We start from the raw sequence: 17,149 nt of genomic DNA, 5'->3' as shown, positions 1-17,149 counted from the left end.
CCCCCCAAAGATCAGTGTATAATGTTGCTACAGCTGCTCTGATGATCATCATCTCACTTTTTAAGTATGGAGGATGTTTACTTTTTTTGCTAATTGCTTTGAAAGCGTTCTTGAGATAAGGCTTTTTCTTGAGTGGTTTTGTGTTTTAAGGGTTTTTTTGTATGATAAAAAGCTTCATTTCTAAATGAAATTTGTGATCTCCAAGTCTGTTCATTGTTTCTTTGGTATTTAAGAAATCATAGTTCGTAATCTAATTAATGCTTTTCTGACTATCTCGTTAAAAAAATCACAGTTCTGACTTCCTACTGTTCTTCAGAATGTTAGTCATTGATCCAGTTTAACCTCAGTTGTTCTGTTGTATACTCTATGTTGATTGCTTCTAAATGCATGGCACATTGTTTTGGCTTTCCTTTGGTGTATATGTACAGCATGATAAATTACTAAGTTTCTATACAAAACTGTGATTTGTGCTATTTCTGTGAAGCTAAGGGATGATAAACTAATGCAATATTGTGAGGAGTGCTTTAATTTTTGGTGTAGTGCTTGGAAGGAGCTTGAGTCCCTAATGGAGAGTGATCTGTGAATGTCTTTTTCTTTAAAAAAAGGTGTAAATAGTCCTCGGTTGAATATTTAAATAACAGGAAGCTAGCTGATGTAAAACATTGAGCCATTTTAACAGATGTTTTTATATTTTAAGAATTAATGCATTCCCCCTCAAAATGCTCTTGTTCTCAGTCTAACACATAAAACTATTAATAACTAGTGAGCTATAAAAACTTATCCATCTGATATTTTTAACATCTCTGAAATACAGGATGATCCCTTTAATGCCCTAATGTGCTTTATCAGAATGAGTTTTAAATAATGCCCTGAAACCAGGACTTTTGATGACTGACGTGTGGCTGTGTGTCCATGATTGCTGATACAGATCTGGATCAGTTACTGGTACAAATTTAATCTGAATTAAGTTTGAGATAATGCTCACACCAAATTTGCTTTAGGTGGAACGCTGAGTATGGTATTTATTCCAAAGTGTCCTGTGTGGGTGTGTTGTTTTATATCCTACACCGTACTTCCTATTTGCTTACTTCATAAATGATGTGACAGTCTGGATTATATATGTTTCTTGAATCAGAAGTGCTGTTTCTTTCTTACTTACTAGGGACCATGTATAAGGAGAATATGAATAAAACTACTTCTAGGTGATTACATTGTTAGATGTTTTCTTTGGTTAAATGTGAAATTTTGACTTCCTGGTTTGTGCATTGCTTTGCATTGCGACATAAGAGGTGGTTGGTACAAACACAGAAAGACAATAGTGGAAGGAAATCACAGAATAGATGAGATTGGATGGGACCTATAAAGGTCATCTGTTTAACCCCCCTGCTTAAGCAGGGTCACCTGGAGCCCATTGCCCAGGACTGTGTTCAGATGGCTTTAGAGTATCTCTGAGGGTAGAGACTCCACAACCTCCGTGGGCAACCGGTGCCAGCACTGGGTCACCCTCACTGTAGTGTTTCCTGGTCCCATGTGGGACCTCCTGTGTTTCAGGTTGTGCCCATTGCCTCTGGACCTGTCACTGGGCACCACTGAAAAGAGCCTGGCTCTGTCGTCTTTGCACACTTCCTTCATATGCATTTTATAGATATACACCTACCCTTTACATAGATTAATAAGACCCCCTTCACCTTCTCCAGGCTGAGCAGTCCCAGCTCTCTCACCCTTTCCTCATAGGAAAGATGCTCCAGACCCTTCATCATCTTCATGGCCCTTGGTTGGAGTCTTTCAAATATGTCCATGTCTCTGTTCTACTGTGGAGCCCAGAACTGGACACAGTCCTCCAGGTGTGGTTTCACCAGTGCTGAGTGAGGGCTGGGAAGGATCATGTCGACCTGCTGGCAACATTTGTCCTAATGCAGCCCAGGATGCCATTGCCATTCTTTGCAGCAGTTTCACGTTGCTGGTTTATACTCAACTTATGTCCACCAGGATCCTGAGGGCCTTCTCTCTCTGCCAAGCTGCTTTCCAGCTGGGCTGCCCCCAGCATATATTGGTGCCTTGGGTTGTTCTGCCCCAGGTGCAGAACTTTGCACTCCTTTTTATTGAAATTCATGAGGTTCCTGTCAGCCCATTTCTCCAGCCTGTTGAGGGCTTTCTGGATGGCAGCACAGCCCTCTGGCATAACTTATCCTGGTTTTGTATCATAAGCAAACTTTCACACTCTACCCCATCATCCATATCACTAATGAAGATGTTAAACAGGACTGGACCCAAAATTGACCCCTGGGGTACACCTTTAGTCACTGGCCTCCAACTAGACATCATGTCACTTATCCTTGCCCTTTGCACCCAGTCCATCAGTTTTTGATCCACCTCACTTTTTTGCTCATCCAGCCTGTACATGAACAGCTTGCCTATAAGGATCTTAGGGGATACAGTGTAAAAGTCCTTACTGAAGTCCTGATAGACAATGTCCACTACTCTCTCCTTATCTACCAGGCCAGTTTGTTACAGAAGTTCCTCAAGTTGGTCAAACATAACTTTACCTTGGTGAAGCTGTGCTGACTACTCCTGATGATTTTCTTGTTGTTCATGTATCTGAAAAATGGTTTCCAGGATTAGCTGCTCCATCACCTTCCCAGGGGTTGAGGTGAGGGTGAGTGGCCTGTAGTTCCCTGGGTTTTCTTTCTTGTCCTTCTTGAAGATAGGAGTGATATTTTATTTCTTCCAGTCCTCAGGCATTTCTCCCAGTTGCTATGATTGATCAGACACTGTCAGGAGTGGCCTCACAATGACATCTGCCAGCTTCCTCAGTACTCGTGGGTATATCCCATCAGGGCCCACAGACTTACATATGTCTGGTTTGCTTAAGTATTCTCTGACCTGATCATCTTCCCTACTCCAGCCTTTCTCCCTGTTCTCTGAGACTGGGGATTCCTGAAGGCCTGCAGTACTGAGCAATGAGTCCACATTTTCCCTATTAGTCTGTTACCTATGTACTTAATAGAAATTCATCTTGTCTTTGACATCCATGGCCAGATGCAATTCCATTTGTGCTCTAGCTTTTCTAACTGCATCCCTGGGTGCTTGGACATTGTTTCTGTATTCCTCCTAGGCTACCTCCCTTTGCTTCCACCTTCTGAATGCTTCATTTTTGTGTTTGAGTTTGGCTGGGAGCTCCTTGTTCATCTGTGCAGGCCTTGTGGCATTTTTGCCTGGTTCATATTTATTGGCATGGAGTCTCTTGAGCTTGAAGGTGGTGATCCTTGAGTATTATCCAGCTTTCCTGCCTTTTCCTTCAGGAGCATTATCCCATGGGACTCTTTGGAGCAGATCTTTGAAGAGGCCAGTCTGCTCTCTTGAAGTCCAGGGCTGTGAGCTTGCTTTTCCTTCTACTTCCTATCCCCAGGATGCTCAACTCCACCACCTCATGGTCACTGCAGCCAAGGCTGCCTTTGATCTTCATGCTTGCCATGAGCCCTTCCTTCTTGGTTAATATGAGGTCCAGCATAGCATCTCCCCTTGTTGGCTCCTCTATCACTTGTGTTAGAAGTTACCATTAATGCACTCCAGGAACCTCCTGGTTTGCTTATATCTTTCTGTGTTGTCCCTCTGGCAGATGTTGGCATGGTTGAAGTCCCTAGTGAGGACCAGGGCATGTGAATATGAAGCTGTTTTCCTGTCTGTCTATAGAGGGCATGATTTACTTGTTTTTGGTGGATTGTAGGGGGACTATAGCAGACACTTCCTATACTGTCTTAATCAGAATCCTAACCCATAAGTTCCCTGTTGGCTTCTCACCCTTCCCCCCAGAGCATGACTGCTGGCTGAATTGGACAAGGGAGCTGGTGCATCCCATTCCCCTTCAGTGCATGTACAGAACCCATGCTCCACCTTTTCCTCGTTTGTCATGCAAATGAGTTTGTGGAATACATGCATCTCTGGGTCTAATATGCTAATCAACTGATAAAATGAACTTAAGAGATGACAGAAAACTTTGCTGTGTGTGCACCCACCACCCAAGATTACTGGACTTGAGACAATGCTGGAACCTGGAGTGGTGATCCGGACTCTTTCTCTCTTTTTCTTTTGTTTCCTTCCTTTCTTTTCTTAAAGATTTGTAAAAGGATAGTAAGCGATGTGGTCTCTTATAAGTTTAAGCTGTTTCTACCGCAAGGAAAACATCTTAAGTGGTTGTCTGGTGTCGTTTCACCTTAATTTAACCCAAGAGGATGACAGAACCTTTATGACTCTCTGGCCTCTGAGTTGTAACACCATACGGCGTGCACTAGCATACAGGCACTTGACGGATTTGTGACCAAAACAGTTTTGACAAATACAGTGGTTTAGCTATTGCTACACAGTGTTTGCACAGTGTCAAGGATTTTGTTTTCCACTCTTGTCCCACGCAGCATGTAGGCTAGGGGTGGGCAAGAGATTGGGAGGGGATGCAGCTGGCTCAGTTGATCATAGTATAGTGACCAAAGAGATAATTCTATACCAAGTAATGTCAAGCTCAGCAATAAAACTGGTGTCTTTTTTGTTCCCCCCCAAAGTAGCTGTTGCTTAGGGGCTGGCAGGGCATCTGTCTCCTAGTGGTGAGTTTGGCTGCATTGGTTTGGTTTTGTTCTTGTTTTTTGCTTTTGCCCTTCTGATTCTTTCCCCCATCCCACTGAAGGGGAGTGAGCAAGCAACTGGATCGGGGCTTACCTGCGTCCAGGTCAACCTACCACACCCTAATATATGTGAATTAAGATTATGTTTCTATAAACCTGCTGTTCTGTGGTGTTAAAAATTCAAGTGGTTTTGGCTTTTGGTACCGTCTTAGAAAAGACAATGTAGCACACAATCTTCTAGAGGTTATCTCTGAAATCTGTATTTACTACCTGATTTGTATTAAGAAAGAACTTTTAGTGTTGGAATAGGAAGATATTGAAGAGAAGATCCATATAGTAATATGTGGGGAAAAGAGAAGGAAGGATACCGATTTGATAGATGTTAAAGTTTGAAGAAAGTAATTTTTTGTTAATTAGGAAAATTTTGTCCTATTTGAAAGGCAAAAATCCACTTTATTTTAGTTTCTGGGAAGCTCTGGTTTTTAAAATTGTTTGAAGGTAAATAATTTTTCTTGGAGGAATAGATCAAATTGATTTTATCCAATTCCTAAAGGAGAGGATTTCTTAAGTAGGTATCTCCATATATATGAACTCAAGAATTGTACCAACTGCCTGAAATGTTTAAAACAGACACTCTAAAAAGCCAGAATTTGAATGGAAAACATTTGAGTGTCAGAAAATAATTGGAACCCCAGAGTTCTACTTTAAAGTGAATTGGGTTAAAATTTTGCTAAGTTTTTGTGCAGGTTTTCTGTAAGAATAGCAGCATGATATCTGTTGTCTTGGATCCCAGTAAGAATCATTCTTGTTGGATTTTTCTACCTCTGGCATCAGGCCAAGGTTGTCAGTTTTTGTTTTGTCTCATGACCCCCCAACCACTAAAACAGAAACAACTTCAGGATCCTAGCAGCTGAGTAACTTTTTCACACATGTAAACTCTTGTTAACTAAAACAGCTAGTCATGCTGGCCAAGAACTTGAGAATTGCACGCCATGCATAGCACCTGACATGTTCAGAGCCCGTCTTGTAAGTGATAGTATTCTTTGTTTTAATACAGAGTTCTTTGAAAGCTAGGAGAGGCTCTCCATTCATTCTTCTAGAAACAAAACCATTGCTACAGGGTTTGTAAATAATATTCTTTAAAAGATTTTGTTGGTATTTGTATCTCTGTGGGTGTAAGTAGTATTGTTTGCTAATGTGGTGGAACTAGTCACTGTATTTTCCTCTGAAAATGCCCCAGTCCTTTATAAATGGTTCTCTGTAGCTCTAGTCTCTTTGTGTTGGGCTGTAAGAAGATAACAACTGATCTGGAGTTATTTGTTTCATGCCACTGGTGCTGGGTCATCTGATGAAGTGGAGTTCCTGAGATAATTTTCCAATTTTCTTCAATATCTTGAGGCCATATTATTCTTAATCTGTTGTTGTTCTAGTATATTTAGTTCTTTCCTCCAAAGTCTCAGAGAATTTTTGGGGTAGAGTGGTTACTAATTACAGCAAGCCAAGTATCTGCCAGTCAGATGGTTGCTAACACAAATGAAGTGACAAATGATCCTGTTCATCTTCTTTGCTATCCAGAGTAAAAAGTGTTCTACAAAGGGAATTTGTCTTTCCCTTTATATTATTTTTTGAGCTCTGTGAGTCCTGGATAGGCATTTGTTTATTTAGTCATAAATGCAGCTTCTTTTTCAAATTACTTACTCTCTTCTGTTTAGGACAAAAAATTGTTTTAAGTTTAGATTTGGGGCTTTGAGTGCAAGGCTGAAACAGAGGAATATTTCATGCTGTTGTTGTTAGACAGTTGCTTAATTACCCAAAATGTTGATTTACTCACCCTTGATGCCTATAATAAATATTTCACATATAATTATCAAACATTAATACTTTGAGATTGTCAGTAATTTGTAGCAGTTAAATAGCGAAACAGCTGTTGGGGGTGAATGAATAGCAGTACATTTTGACTGCAAGTTGTGTTAACTAATGAGTAAAAAGGGGAACTATTCTCTGGGACTAAAAGATTTTCTAGACATTTTTTGTCCTATATTGCTATGATGTATATATAGATGCATATATGAGGAATGTATCTACATATGAAAACCTTTTTATTGATAAATTCAGTTATTTCTTGGCATTGTCACTTGATTTTTATAAATTAAAGAGAAATGAAAGTGTCGTATAACGTGTGTATTGACATTTTATAATTTGGGGATTTTACATAGATCTTTCATGAATTCATTTTGATTTTTTGCTGTTAGGTTTCACTCTGTGGATCTTCATCTCAAAAGATTAATGTTCACTAGCTATGGATTCAGATATAGTAACATGTTATAAATGGATGTTAAAATAATTTGGCAATATCTTGTTTTAATTAAAATTCAAAATTGTTTTTTGTTTTATTAGCAAACACGTATCTTTTTATGGTGCAAGCCCGGGGTATAATGTTGAGAGAAAATGTAAAAACAATAGGACACATGATCAGATTGTACACTAACAAAAATACTACACTGAATGGCACAGGTAAGAATATTTCTTATTTAATTTTATTTTTAAAAGAACTTTATTGGGGGGGAATATCCAAACCTTAATGACGTAACTTTATTATGAAAACCTAGACCCAAGTCCTACTTCTCTGTAACTGGAATGAAAGCCATCAGTTCACTGTAGTAGGAAATACTTGTAGAGCTGTAACAAAGGTATCTTAATTTGATTATTGTTCCTTTAGTGCAGTAAAATGTTTTTTTAATCATGCCGCTAGGAATTTGTTACTTATGAAGTTAGTGCTCTCATGTGGGTGATGGTATGTTACAAATCCAGTGGATGATACATGTTTTTACAAAAATCCATTCCTCTTTTTAAGATTATCCTGAAGGAAACAATTCTAGTGACTGTGTTGCTCAAACAACACTGTATCTTCCAGAAAACTTCACTTATTCTCCTTACCAGGCTTGTCCAGAGAAGCTGCCTTACATGAGTAAGTTTTTAACTAACCTTAACGTTTATCTAGTAAATTGTATTGTACCTAAACCAGAATACAGTTATTTTAATATAAAATATAATTGTAAGGAGTCCAGAAATATAGCAGAAAATAATGAATAAAATACATCTGACAATGGACAATATTGCTTAGCAAAATTTTGCCTGTAACTATTGTGTTACTAAAGCTTTTGGCCTCTTTGCTAATCACCTAATGTGTTTTAAATTTTGTTTACAAATTTATTTTCTATAAATTAAATACTAAGTGGTTTTATTTATATGTAGGAATACTCTAACTTTAGAAAAAGTACCCAGAATTGCACATTTTGAGGAATAGTTAAAAATTTTCTTCTTGGAAATGAAATTCATAATACAGAGATTCATGAGTGAAAAACTAGTAAAAAATTGTGATCCTCAGGAAATTTTAAAATTTAACTTTCAAACCCAGATGTTTAAGATCCCAAGCTCTTAAGTGGAACTTGATTAGGTAATCCTAACTATTCATCTTTAAGGCTAGAATCTAAGCTGCTGTTTTTATTTGGAAGTGTTTAGTTGCATAGAGTGTCATTCAGAAATAAGAAACTGAGTTGAGTACTTTGACATTATTGCTGTTTTGGTTTTCCGGGTTTTTAGAAAACCTGTAATATCACAGCTGTCCTAGGCCCTCATATTCCAGTGTATGTAGAGTCTTTCACAACTGTAGCAAAAAATATAGCAGGTATGGCACAATTATAGCAGTTACACAAACTGAGATTGGAAGAGTTCCTTGAAGTATCCTTAACCTGATTTAATAATGTGGCTGAAAGACAGTTGGCATGACTTTTTTGGTCTTCTCACTGTAGACAAAGTATGGCTTTGTTTGGGGATATTCTTAAAAATTCTTGTTAAGAACTGTAAATTTTCATGTGAATTTCCCTTTCCTTCAGACTTGCCATTGTTCAGATTCAGAGAAAGTTCTGGGCATTGTTTGTTTTCTTCTGGCTTGTAGAGAAAGCAATCCTTAAAGACCAAGAGTTAGGTAGGAGACCAGTTCTGAACATTGAAAAGAAAGAGAGAAATTGCTCCTGGTGGTGACTGCTTTACCGTGACCTTCACCACTGTTTGTTTGCTATTAGAGACAGTTCTTATATTTAACCTTTATAAAATTGCAGTCCTTTGGCTAAAATAGAGTTCCATCTTAGAGACTGTTATTGAGTTTTCAGCTTTTGTCTCTGTATTAGGAATTGTTACGTTATCAGAGTTGCTGTAGGAAGCAAGGGATGATTAAGTATAAATGCTTTTTTATGTTCTGCATTTGGAAGAAATCATGACTTGAGTCAGTAATCCATGGAATTACTTCAGTTCTAGTAAATGTTTTGTAGACAGACAATATTTTTGAGTGAAGAACTAATAGTAGCATTAGTATAGCTAATTAGTTAAATTGAAAAATTTCATTTGGTGTCAGAATGTACCAACTAGAGAAGAAGAATCAACAACTCTTTGTAAAGAAATGTTACTAGAAGGGACTACTCAGTAGTATCTGGCAGTATCTATTATGCTAACATTTATTTTACTTGCTGTATTTAAAATCAAACAAACTACTGATTTGTGAGAGAGAAAATTCGAAATAGTTTCTGAAGATATTTGTGATACCGTACAGAATTCTAACCTTTTGTCTTTTAGGCTAACAGCTGACTTAAACTGTGGGCTGTCATTCAGTGTGAGCAAGTAATTAAGTATTTAATGTAGCAGTTCAGATCCATAGGATCCTAAACAATGTTGCTGACAGCCAAACTGAATTGCTGATCATTTTTTCTTCAAAGTAAAATAGTGAATTTTATTAGGCTAATCTAGATTCCATTATAACTTTTTTTTAAATCTCAACAGAGAAGTTTATCCAGTGAAGAGTACAGTAACAGTGCTTGCTATCTGTGTTTCTTTTCAATGCCTCCAAATTATAAACTTTGTCTCTTACATTGTAAATATACAGATGTGGAGCCAAAATTGTAAACTAGTTGCTGTTGCTTATGAACTTAAATCATGCAGAAAACTATATTAAACCAAGTAACAATAGCCATCATGTGATTATATCCTTATTTCAATCTCTTTTCCTCCGGAAATAGGGTTTGACTGTCAAAATCATTTGGATGTTCTTTTCTATAACATTGCACGTGTAAACAAATAAAACTAAATTTATTCCAATAGTAAATGTTTTAGCTACTTTGGGAAACAAAAAGTTTGAAAAATGTCAACTCTGGATAACGAGAGAAACAAAAATGATGGTTATGCTGCTTGAAAAATGCATCTAAATTAGTATTTTTAATGAGACTTTCATGAAATCAGGCAGTTGAATTCTGCCATGTTAGTTCAAAACTGTATTGGCTTCTCTGACCTGTTCTACTTGTATATTAGTCTGCTGTCCAGGAATGGGGGGATGAGGCAAGTTAGAAGGTACTAAGGTACATTAGTAGGTCATCCTACTTCTAGCGTGTTACCTTAAATAATTGATCCAGATTTATTTGCAGATTTGTATTTAAAATTGCCAGAGTAGGTATGCATTCTACTCTACCATCCTTGTTATCAGCCTCATTGCCTATATGTAATTCTACCAGAATTTGTCTATAGATCTCCTTATTGCTGCTCTCTTTTCCATTGTTGGTAATCTCTTTGCACTTATTCTGTCCTGCTTAATTTAATAGAGAAACCATAATCTTAATAGAAAATAACTCACAGGATAAGTTACTGTTCAGCAAAGAATTGTGTGTCTCACCCTTTGTTTTTCAGGTATACCTTTCTAATCACCATCTGTATATTTAATTCTAAACTAAATAAAACTTCTCTGAAGATTATTTAATGCAATGAAATGTTACAGGTGGTCCTGAGGAAGAAAGCTTCAGGTTCCAGGGAAGAAAGCTTCTTGAATCACATCTATTTTGACCTGCTTAATAGTCTAAGGTTATTATAGGAGCCAACTACTCTTCCTTGACTTGCCAAATTTGTATCATGAAAGGAGTATGGTAAAATCATGTTATTTCCCAAGTACTTATGCCCTTAAAATAGGACCGTCTAGTTCTTTTTGTGTGTGACTCAGTCTCTTGGGTTATAAGCCACTAGCTGAGCACTGCTGTGCGAAGCAAGGCACCTCTACTTCAAGACAGAAGCAGTACAAAACAGTTCTTAATCAGCATAATTTTAATACCAACCTGAGAGGTAAATGGAAAGCAGATCCGTTTTTTCAGTTACATGAAATAAAACCTTCAAGTTAAGGATTTCTAAGCAGTCTGCCCAAGTCACTTCATGGTTAGTCTAAGAACTAGCTCTTACTGAGTTGTAAGAAATATCCAGATCTAATTTCATAACCTCAGTACACTGGCTTTGAATACTCCTAAACCATTTTAAATAGATATTAGAAAAATCTATTTCGTATTTAAAAAAAAAAAAAAATCAGTGGAGGAAGTTCTGTTGTCTCCAGAAGTAGTATATGCTAATATTCCATCAACTGAATAGTTAAGCTTTTCTTAATACTTAACTTGAATTTACTTTTTTTTTTTTTTCCTTCCATCCTGCAAGTTAGTCTGATTTCTTCTTGCCCTCCTTGATGCTTGGAAAGAAGTTGATTACCATCTATCTACCAAATTGGTTTTGTCAATCTTTTCCTTTGTAGATAAACCAGTACTTTCAGCCTCTCTAGACTGCATATTTTCTAAAGTTCTTGTAATTCTTGATTTTTGTACTGTAGACTTTCTCTAATTTGATTTCCTTTTGAAGCATCATAACTGGCTAAAGCCCTGGTTACAAACCAAACTAGTAATTACCTTCTCTGTCTTTCATATAACAGTGGTTAACGTATTCCAGAAGGAGATTTGCAATTTTTGTGCAATTGCATTACAGTTTATTGTCTCATTAATAGGCAGTCCATTAAAAACCATCAAAATATCTTTCTGCATACTGCAGCATAACTAGGTATTTCCTGTTTTGTGTGTGTATGCTTCATTTCTCCTTCAGTAACAATCATACTTTATTTTTAAATTTCACTCTATTGATTGTAGAATGTATCTGATTTGTTGAAATTATTTTGTTTGCTGATTCTGTTCTTCAGGATGCTTTCTGCTTCCTTGGCTTTCTTTTTTTGCAGATAATATAAATATGTTTTACTGCAGCATGCTAGACAGTAATGGAAGTAGTGAATGCTAAGCCCAGATATTTACTGGGATGCCTTTCCTGCCCCCCACTAATGACAGGGAAATACTGCTGATTTGTTTGCCCATCTCCTGTGTACTTTTGACAGTACAAATATTTCAGAGTTTACTGTAGCTACTTTTTAATCAGTCTGGAGGGCATTTCATCATGTCCTTTCAAATTAGAAGCACCTGCCTTATATAAATAGTGTTTTATCATTCCTCCTTTTTTTTTTTTTTTTAAATTTTTATTTAAACTCTTTTAAACTTTTTTCATGAGACTAAGGCACCTGGGTCCTTTACATCATGTGTTGTTTGCTGCTTTTTTTGGTGCAGTAATTGACCTTTATTTATCTTTGTTTTCCTATTAGGTTCTATAAATAAACTAAAAGGTTATTGTTGCTCTGTCTCTTGGTAGTTGAAATTGATTTAGTGATGCATTTAATTTTTTAAATTTATTCTGTACATGTTCATACTATATATACCGGTAGTTTGTTGATTGCTCTCATTTCTACTTTTTGTAAGATTTCTTTTTTGGGTTATTGAAGAGTTTCAGATACAACCATAATAATGATCTAAGCTTTTTTCAATTTTTTTTTTTTTTTTTTAAAGCTCTGTAGAATTAGCCTGTTCTGGTTTATATTTATTTATTATGCGGTATTTTTTCATCAATTTTCCTTTTTCTTCTAAAATAAATAAATTAACATGGATTTGTTTAAATCTGCTCTTAAAAGATCTTCCTGTTATTGTAGTGTTCCTGATTCTTTTTTTCCTGTCACATTTTTTAAAGTTACCTTCTACATTTACAAGTAGTTTACATTTAATCATATCCAAAACTAAAATAGCTCTTGCAATATATTCTGCCTTCTTCTGAAAACAATAGTTATTCCTATGCTCCAAAAATTTCAATCTTTCCAGAAGATTTAGATAACTAGTCAACTCTGAACACAAATAGATCTTTTGGGTATGGGCACAGAGGAGAAAATAGGAATGCTTTCTTTTGTTGACTTAAAATTCAAACCCTCACCAAAAGACTTAAATTTTTAAACAAAAATAAGCAGAATATTTTATGGTGTTTGTCAGACAGTTATTGCAAGATTTTTGTTTGATCTAGCATAGCAGTTGCTGAAAAACAGTTTGAGCTTCTGGTTAATGAGTGTTATAGTATTCTTCTCCCTAGTTTTTCTTGATTCCTTCTACTTCTGCTTTTGATAAGGTTATTTACTTTGAATTGTTATTAACAGTTTAGAAACTTGTACACATGCATAAGCTAACAACCGTAACCTTTTAGTTATTGATTTATAATCTAAATACTTTCTTATAATAAGTACTAACCTAATTTTTTTTTGCTACCATATTATGGTCTTTATTCACTGTCTTACTGAATTCCACAGTTATCAATAGCCATTTGCGAATGCTTTTCCCATTTGGCTAAATAGTTCTATCAGTGGAATTCTCAAATCCAGCTGCTTGCTGTAAATTGGTTTGATGCAGACAGTGGTGAATTAGTGGATGAAGGCTGTATATGAAATGTTCATAATTATATAGAATGACAGTTGAGGAAGTTTGAGTTATTTTGTGGAAGTGCAGGTAGGAAGACACCCAGAATTTGGATATCAGTTCAATAGTGCAGATGATGTGTAATTGTTAACAATACTTGGAAGGTGACTCTTAATTTTCTGGAATAGATAGAATTCAAATTTGCTTGTCTGTGTCCTCTGAATTGAGTATTTTGCTTCTAAGATTTATTGAAGGAACATTTATATGGGGAAATACTGAAATTCATTCTGTAAAACCAATATTAAGATGATGAATAACTTGTTTCTTTTTTATCTGTAGGTAGTGTAAATACAAATTCTGGATGCTATTTGTCTGTGATACACCTTGCAGTGTTAAGAGTTGTTGTCTTAACTGAAATAAATAAATACAGGTTTTTTCCTCTATTTAGGAGGCCTTATCGATGTCAATATGAGTGAAATTAGTTTTGATGAAATTCAGCAACTGTTTTCAAAAGATTTAGACATTAAACCAGGAGGACACTGGAAACCAAAAGACTGTAAGCCACGATGGAAGGTGAGATGCTGCTTTCCTCTTGTTTTTTTTTCACATTGGTGTATAAGAATAGCTTATTATTGCAAGCACTTAGTCTTTTACTGTTACATATTTTATATAATATGTAGAATGTTATAGTATATGTATTATGTATGCTATTTGTGCTCAAGAAGAGACTGAAGCTTGAAGAAAAACTTGAAAGGGATCGACCAGAAATTCTAAAGGTTCATTAATTGTGGTTAATAAATACTTTATCATATGGATACAAACTATGTGTATGTTGCTTAAAGTACAATTAGAAGCAAGTGAACATAAAAGGAAAATCTTATTTATATTTTCCTTAGAATTTCTTTCATTGTTTGAGCAAAATTCCAACACGCTTTCCTAGAGGGAACAAAAGTGCAAAACAGTGAGCCAATCTAAATGCAAAAGTTGAAAAGTCTCTGTAAGCCATAGGAAAGTAAGTCTATATTGAAACATTACAATTTAAAAATGCTACTATAACAGATTAATATATATATAATATTTTGAAGGTGGCGATCCTTATTCCTTTTCGAAATCGTCATGAGCATCTTCCAATTTTTTTCCGTCATCTGATACCTATGTTGCAGAAGCAGCGGCTGGAATTTGCCTTCTATGTTGTTGAACAGGTAACAGTATTTACTTACTAAAGAGGATTTGCTATTCTTATTAAGATTTGGATGTAAAAATTGTTACTCTGCTGTTCTAATCCTTTGAATGAAAAAGTTCAATTCCATACCCCAGTTTAAGCAGTGGCCAGGTACATGTTGCTTTTCTTCAAATATGGATCAATACTTTATAGGTGATAACACGGACTCTTTGAATCCACTGTCATTCTGAGTTTTCAAGGACAGAATGTGGGGCTACATCTAGCTGGCAGCTGATCACCAGCAGTGTTCCTCAGGGCTCAATTTTAGGGCCAGTTCTGTTCGATATATTTGTCAGTGATCTTGGATGCACCATTAGCAAGTTTGCTTATGATACCAAACTGAGAGGTGCTGTTGACTTCTCTTGAGGGATAAGATGCCTTGCAGAGGGATCTAGACGGATTGGAGCACTGGGTTATGATTAATGGGATGAAATTTAACAAGTTGAAATGCCAGATTCTGTGCCTAGGACAGAGTAAAACCAGGTACAAGTATAAACTGGGAGAGAAGCGGCCGGATAGCAGCCCTGCAGAAAGGGATGTGAGGGTGCTGGTTGGCAGCAGGCTCAATACAAGGCTGCCAAGAGGGCAAACCGCATCCTGGGGTGCATCAAACACAGCATAAACAGCTGTCAGGAGAGGTGATTATCCCGCTGTATTCAGCATTGGTGCAGCCTCACCTTGAGTACTGTGTGCAGTTCTGGGCCCCACAATTCAAGAAGGATGTGATGGTCTTTGAATGCATTCAGAGGAGGGCAACAAAGCTGGTAAAAGCGCTGGAAGGCATGTCCTGTGAGGAGCAGTGCAGGACTTTGAGCTTGTATAGTTTGGTGTGAAGGAGACTGGGGGGTGACCTCATTGTCTCTACAGCTTCCTGAGGAGGGGAAGCGGAGAGGGAGGTGGTGATCACTTCTTCCTGGTATCCAGTGATAGGACGTGTGGGAATGATTCAAAGCTGCCTCAGGAGAGGTTTGGACTGGATGTCAGGAAGTATTTCTTTACCAAGAGGGTGGTCAAACACTGGAACAGGCATTCTAGAGAGGTGGTTGATGCCCCAAGTCTCTCAGTGTTCGAGGCATTTGGACAATGACCTTAACATGTTTTAACTTGTGATGATCCCTGAATTGGTCAGGCAGTTGGACTAGATGATCATCATAGGCCCCTTTCTACTGAAATAGTCCAAATCTATTCTATTTGACTGTTTTAACAAGAAACAAAATGTAATCTTTTTCTCTTAGCTTGTGTCAGTGTTTCTTTAACTAGTGATGTCGTGCTGTATTAATCCAAACCACCCATATTTTGATACTTCACAGTTACTAGTATGATAAGTTGCTAGTGCTGTTAAGTTTTGTGTAAGAGGGGAGAACATCTAGACTTTTTATATCACAAAATACAGTTGATGTGGTTGATGCAAACCAGAGACATTCCTTTGCTTAGCTAGAGGTATAACAGGCATCTTTGTCACCGTGCCTTTTTTGTGTGGTAGACGATGTATTTCTCATAGTGTTGAAATCTTGACTCTTTCTTGATTCTTACAGTGTCTCATTTGTTTTCTGTTTGAAGACAGGTACACAACCTTTTAATCGTGCAATGCTCTTTAATGTTGGCTTTAAAGAGGCTATGAAGGATGCTGTCTGGGACTGCATAATATTTCATGATGTGGATCACTTACCTGAAAATGACCGAAATTATTATGGATGTGGAGAAATGCCACGCCATTTTGCAGCAAAGCTGGACAAATACATGTACATGTAAGTAATTAGCTTTATTCGTGTTGTTTTAAAGACACAGAAACATTCTTAAAGTGTGTATGAATTTTGTGACAGTATAGACAGTAAGTCAAACTGTTAAAACAGCCTCCTACCATGCTATTTGCATAAATTAACATCTAGTTATTAAAAGGAAGATTTAAGTTTAGTGTCTACATTTGATATGTTGCTAATGTGAAGATTTGGTTTATAATTTTCAGCATTGAAGTTGTTCAGTGAGGCTGATCAAAAAAAAAAAAAAAAAAGCTATGTGTGTCAAGGAGGAAAAACTTATTAGAAATCTTTTCTGGCTACATAAGCCTTTGCAGTGACTGTTAACACAGATAAGCAGATAATGTGCAACAAAATACAACTGGAAAAAAATCTGTCTTTACTCATAAATGTGCAGTTTATTTCTGCTTTGTCCTACTTTTTTAAACAGACTGTTTTCTTACTGCTAGACCACTTCATACCTTGTATTCAGTGCCTAGTGACGTTTGAATGCAGTGGGTCCTGCAATTTCGTTACCTCCTTTCCTTCTGCCATTTTACATTAATGATGTTTTACTTCCTTTTTAACACTCTGCTATCTCATGACACTCTTCCAGTCACTTCGCATAAAGCAGCAACTTACTGCTTGCTGCATGTATATATTTGCCATTCTGAAATTTTATTTGTGAAGTCAATCAACTTGGCAACCTTGTCAACCTGACAGATAAAAGAAATGCGTTGAAAACATGACTCTTGTGTTTGGACTTCAGGTTGTCAGCCAATTAGCAGTCAAACCTTTAAAGATTTTATATGTATTAAAAAAATTACAAATAAATACATAAATACAGAAGAGATTTAATCTATTTTTGTATGTATTTATAAAATACTTTGTGTGTTTACATACATGTTTATAAAATTTATAAAATGTCTAAATACAGATATTTACAAA

The 17,149-nt window shown here is 36.5% G+C and overlaps 1 protein-coding gene across 1 annotated transcript in view; it reads left to right on the top strand.

Moving 5' to 3' along the window:
- B4GALT6 (beta-1,4-galactosyltransferase 6) overlaps nt 1-17,149 on the top strand; it is a 29,630-nt gene that overhangs the window by 8,457 nt on the left and 4,024 nt on the right. Inside the window, exons 2-6 of the mRNA XM_026843088.1 lie at nt 7,014-7,130; nt 7,471-7,584; nt 13,692-13,816; nt 14,329-14,445; nt 16,026-16,213. Of these exons, the coding sequence (XP_026698889.1) occupies nt 7,031-7,130; nt 7,471-7,584; nt 13,692-13,816; nt 14,329-14,445; nt 16,026-16,213 (644 nt within the window). The 5' untranslated portion in view covers nt 7,014-7,030. The remainder of the gene's footprint in view (nt 1-7,013; nt 7,131-7,470; nt 7,585-13,691; nt 13,817-14,328; nt 14,446-16,025; nt 16,214-17,149) is intronic.

The sequence above is a fragment of the Athene cunicularia genome, assembly GCF_003259725.1.
Source record: "Athene cunicularia isolate RWA chromosome 2 unlocalized genomic scaffold, athCun1 chr2_part1, whole genome shotgun sequence".
Lineage (NCBI taxonomy): Eukaryota > Metazoa > Chordata > Aves > Strigiformes > Strigidae > Athene > Athene cunicularia.
Note: the sequence above shows the minus strand (reverse complement) of the source record. Positions and strands in the feature narration are given on the sequence as shown.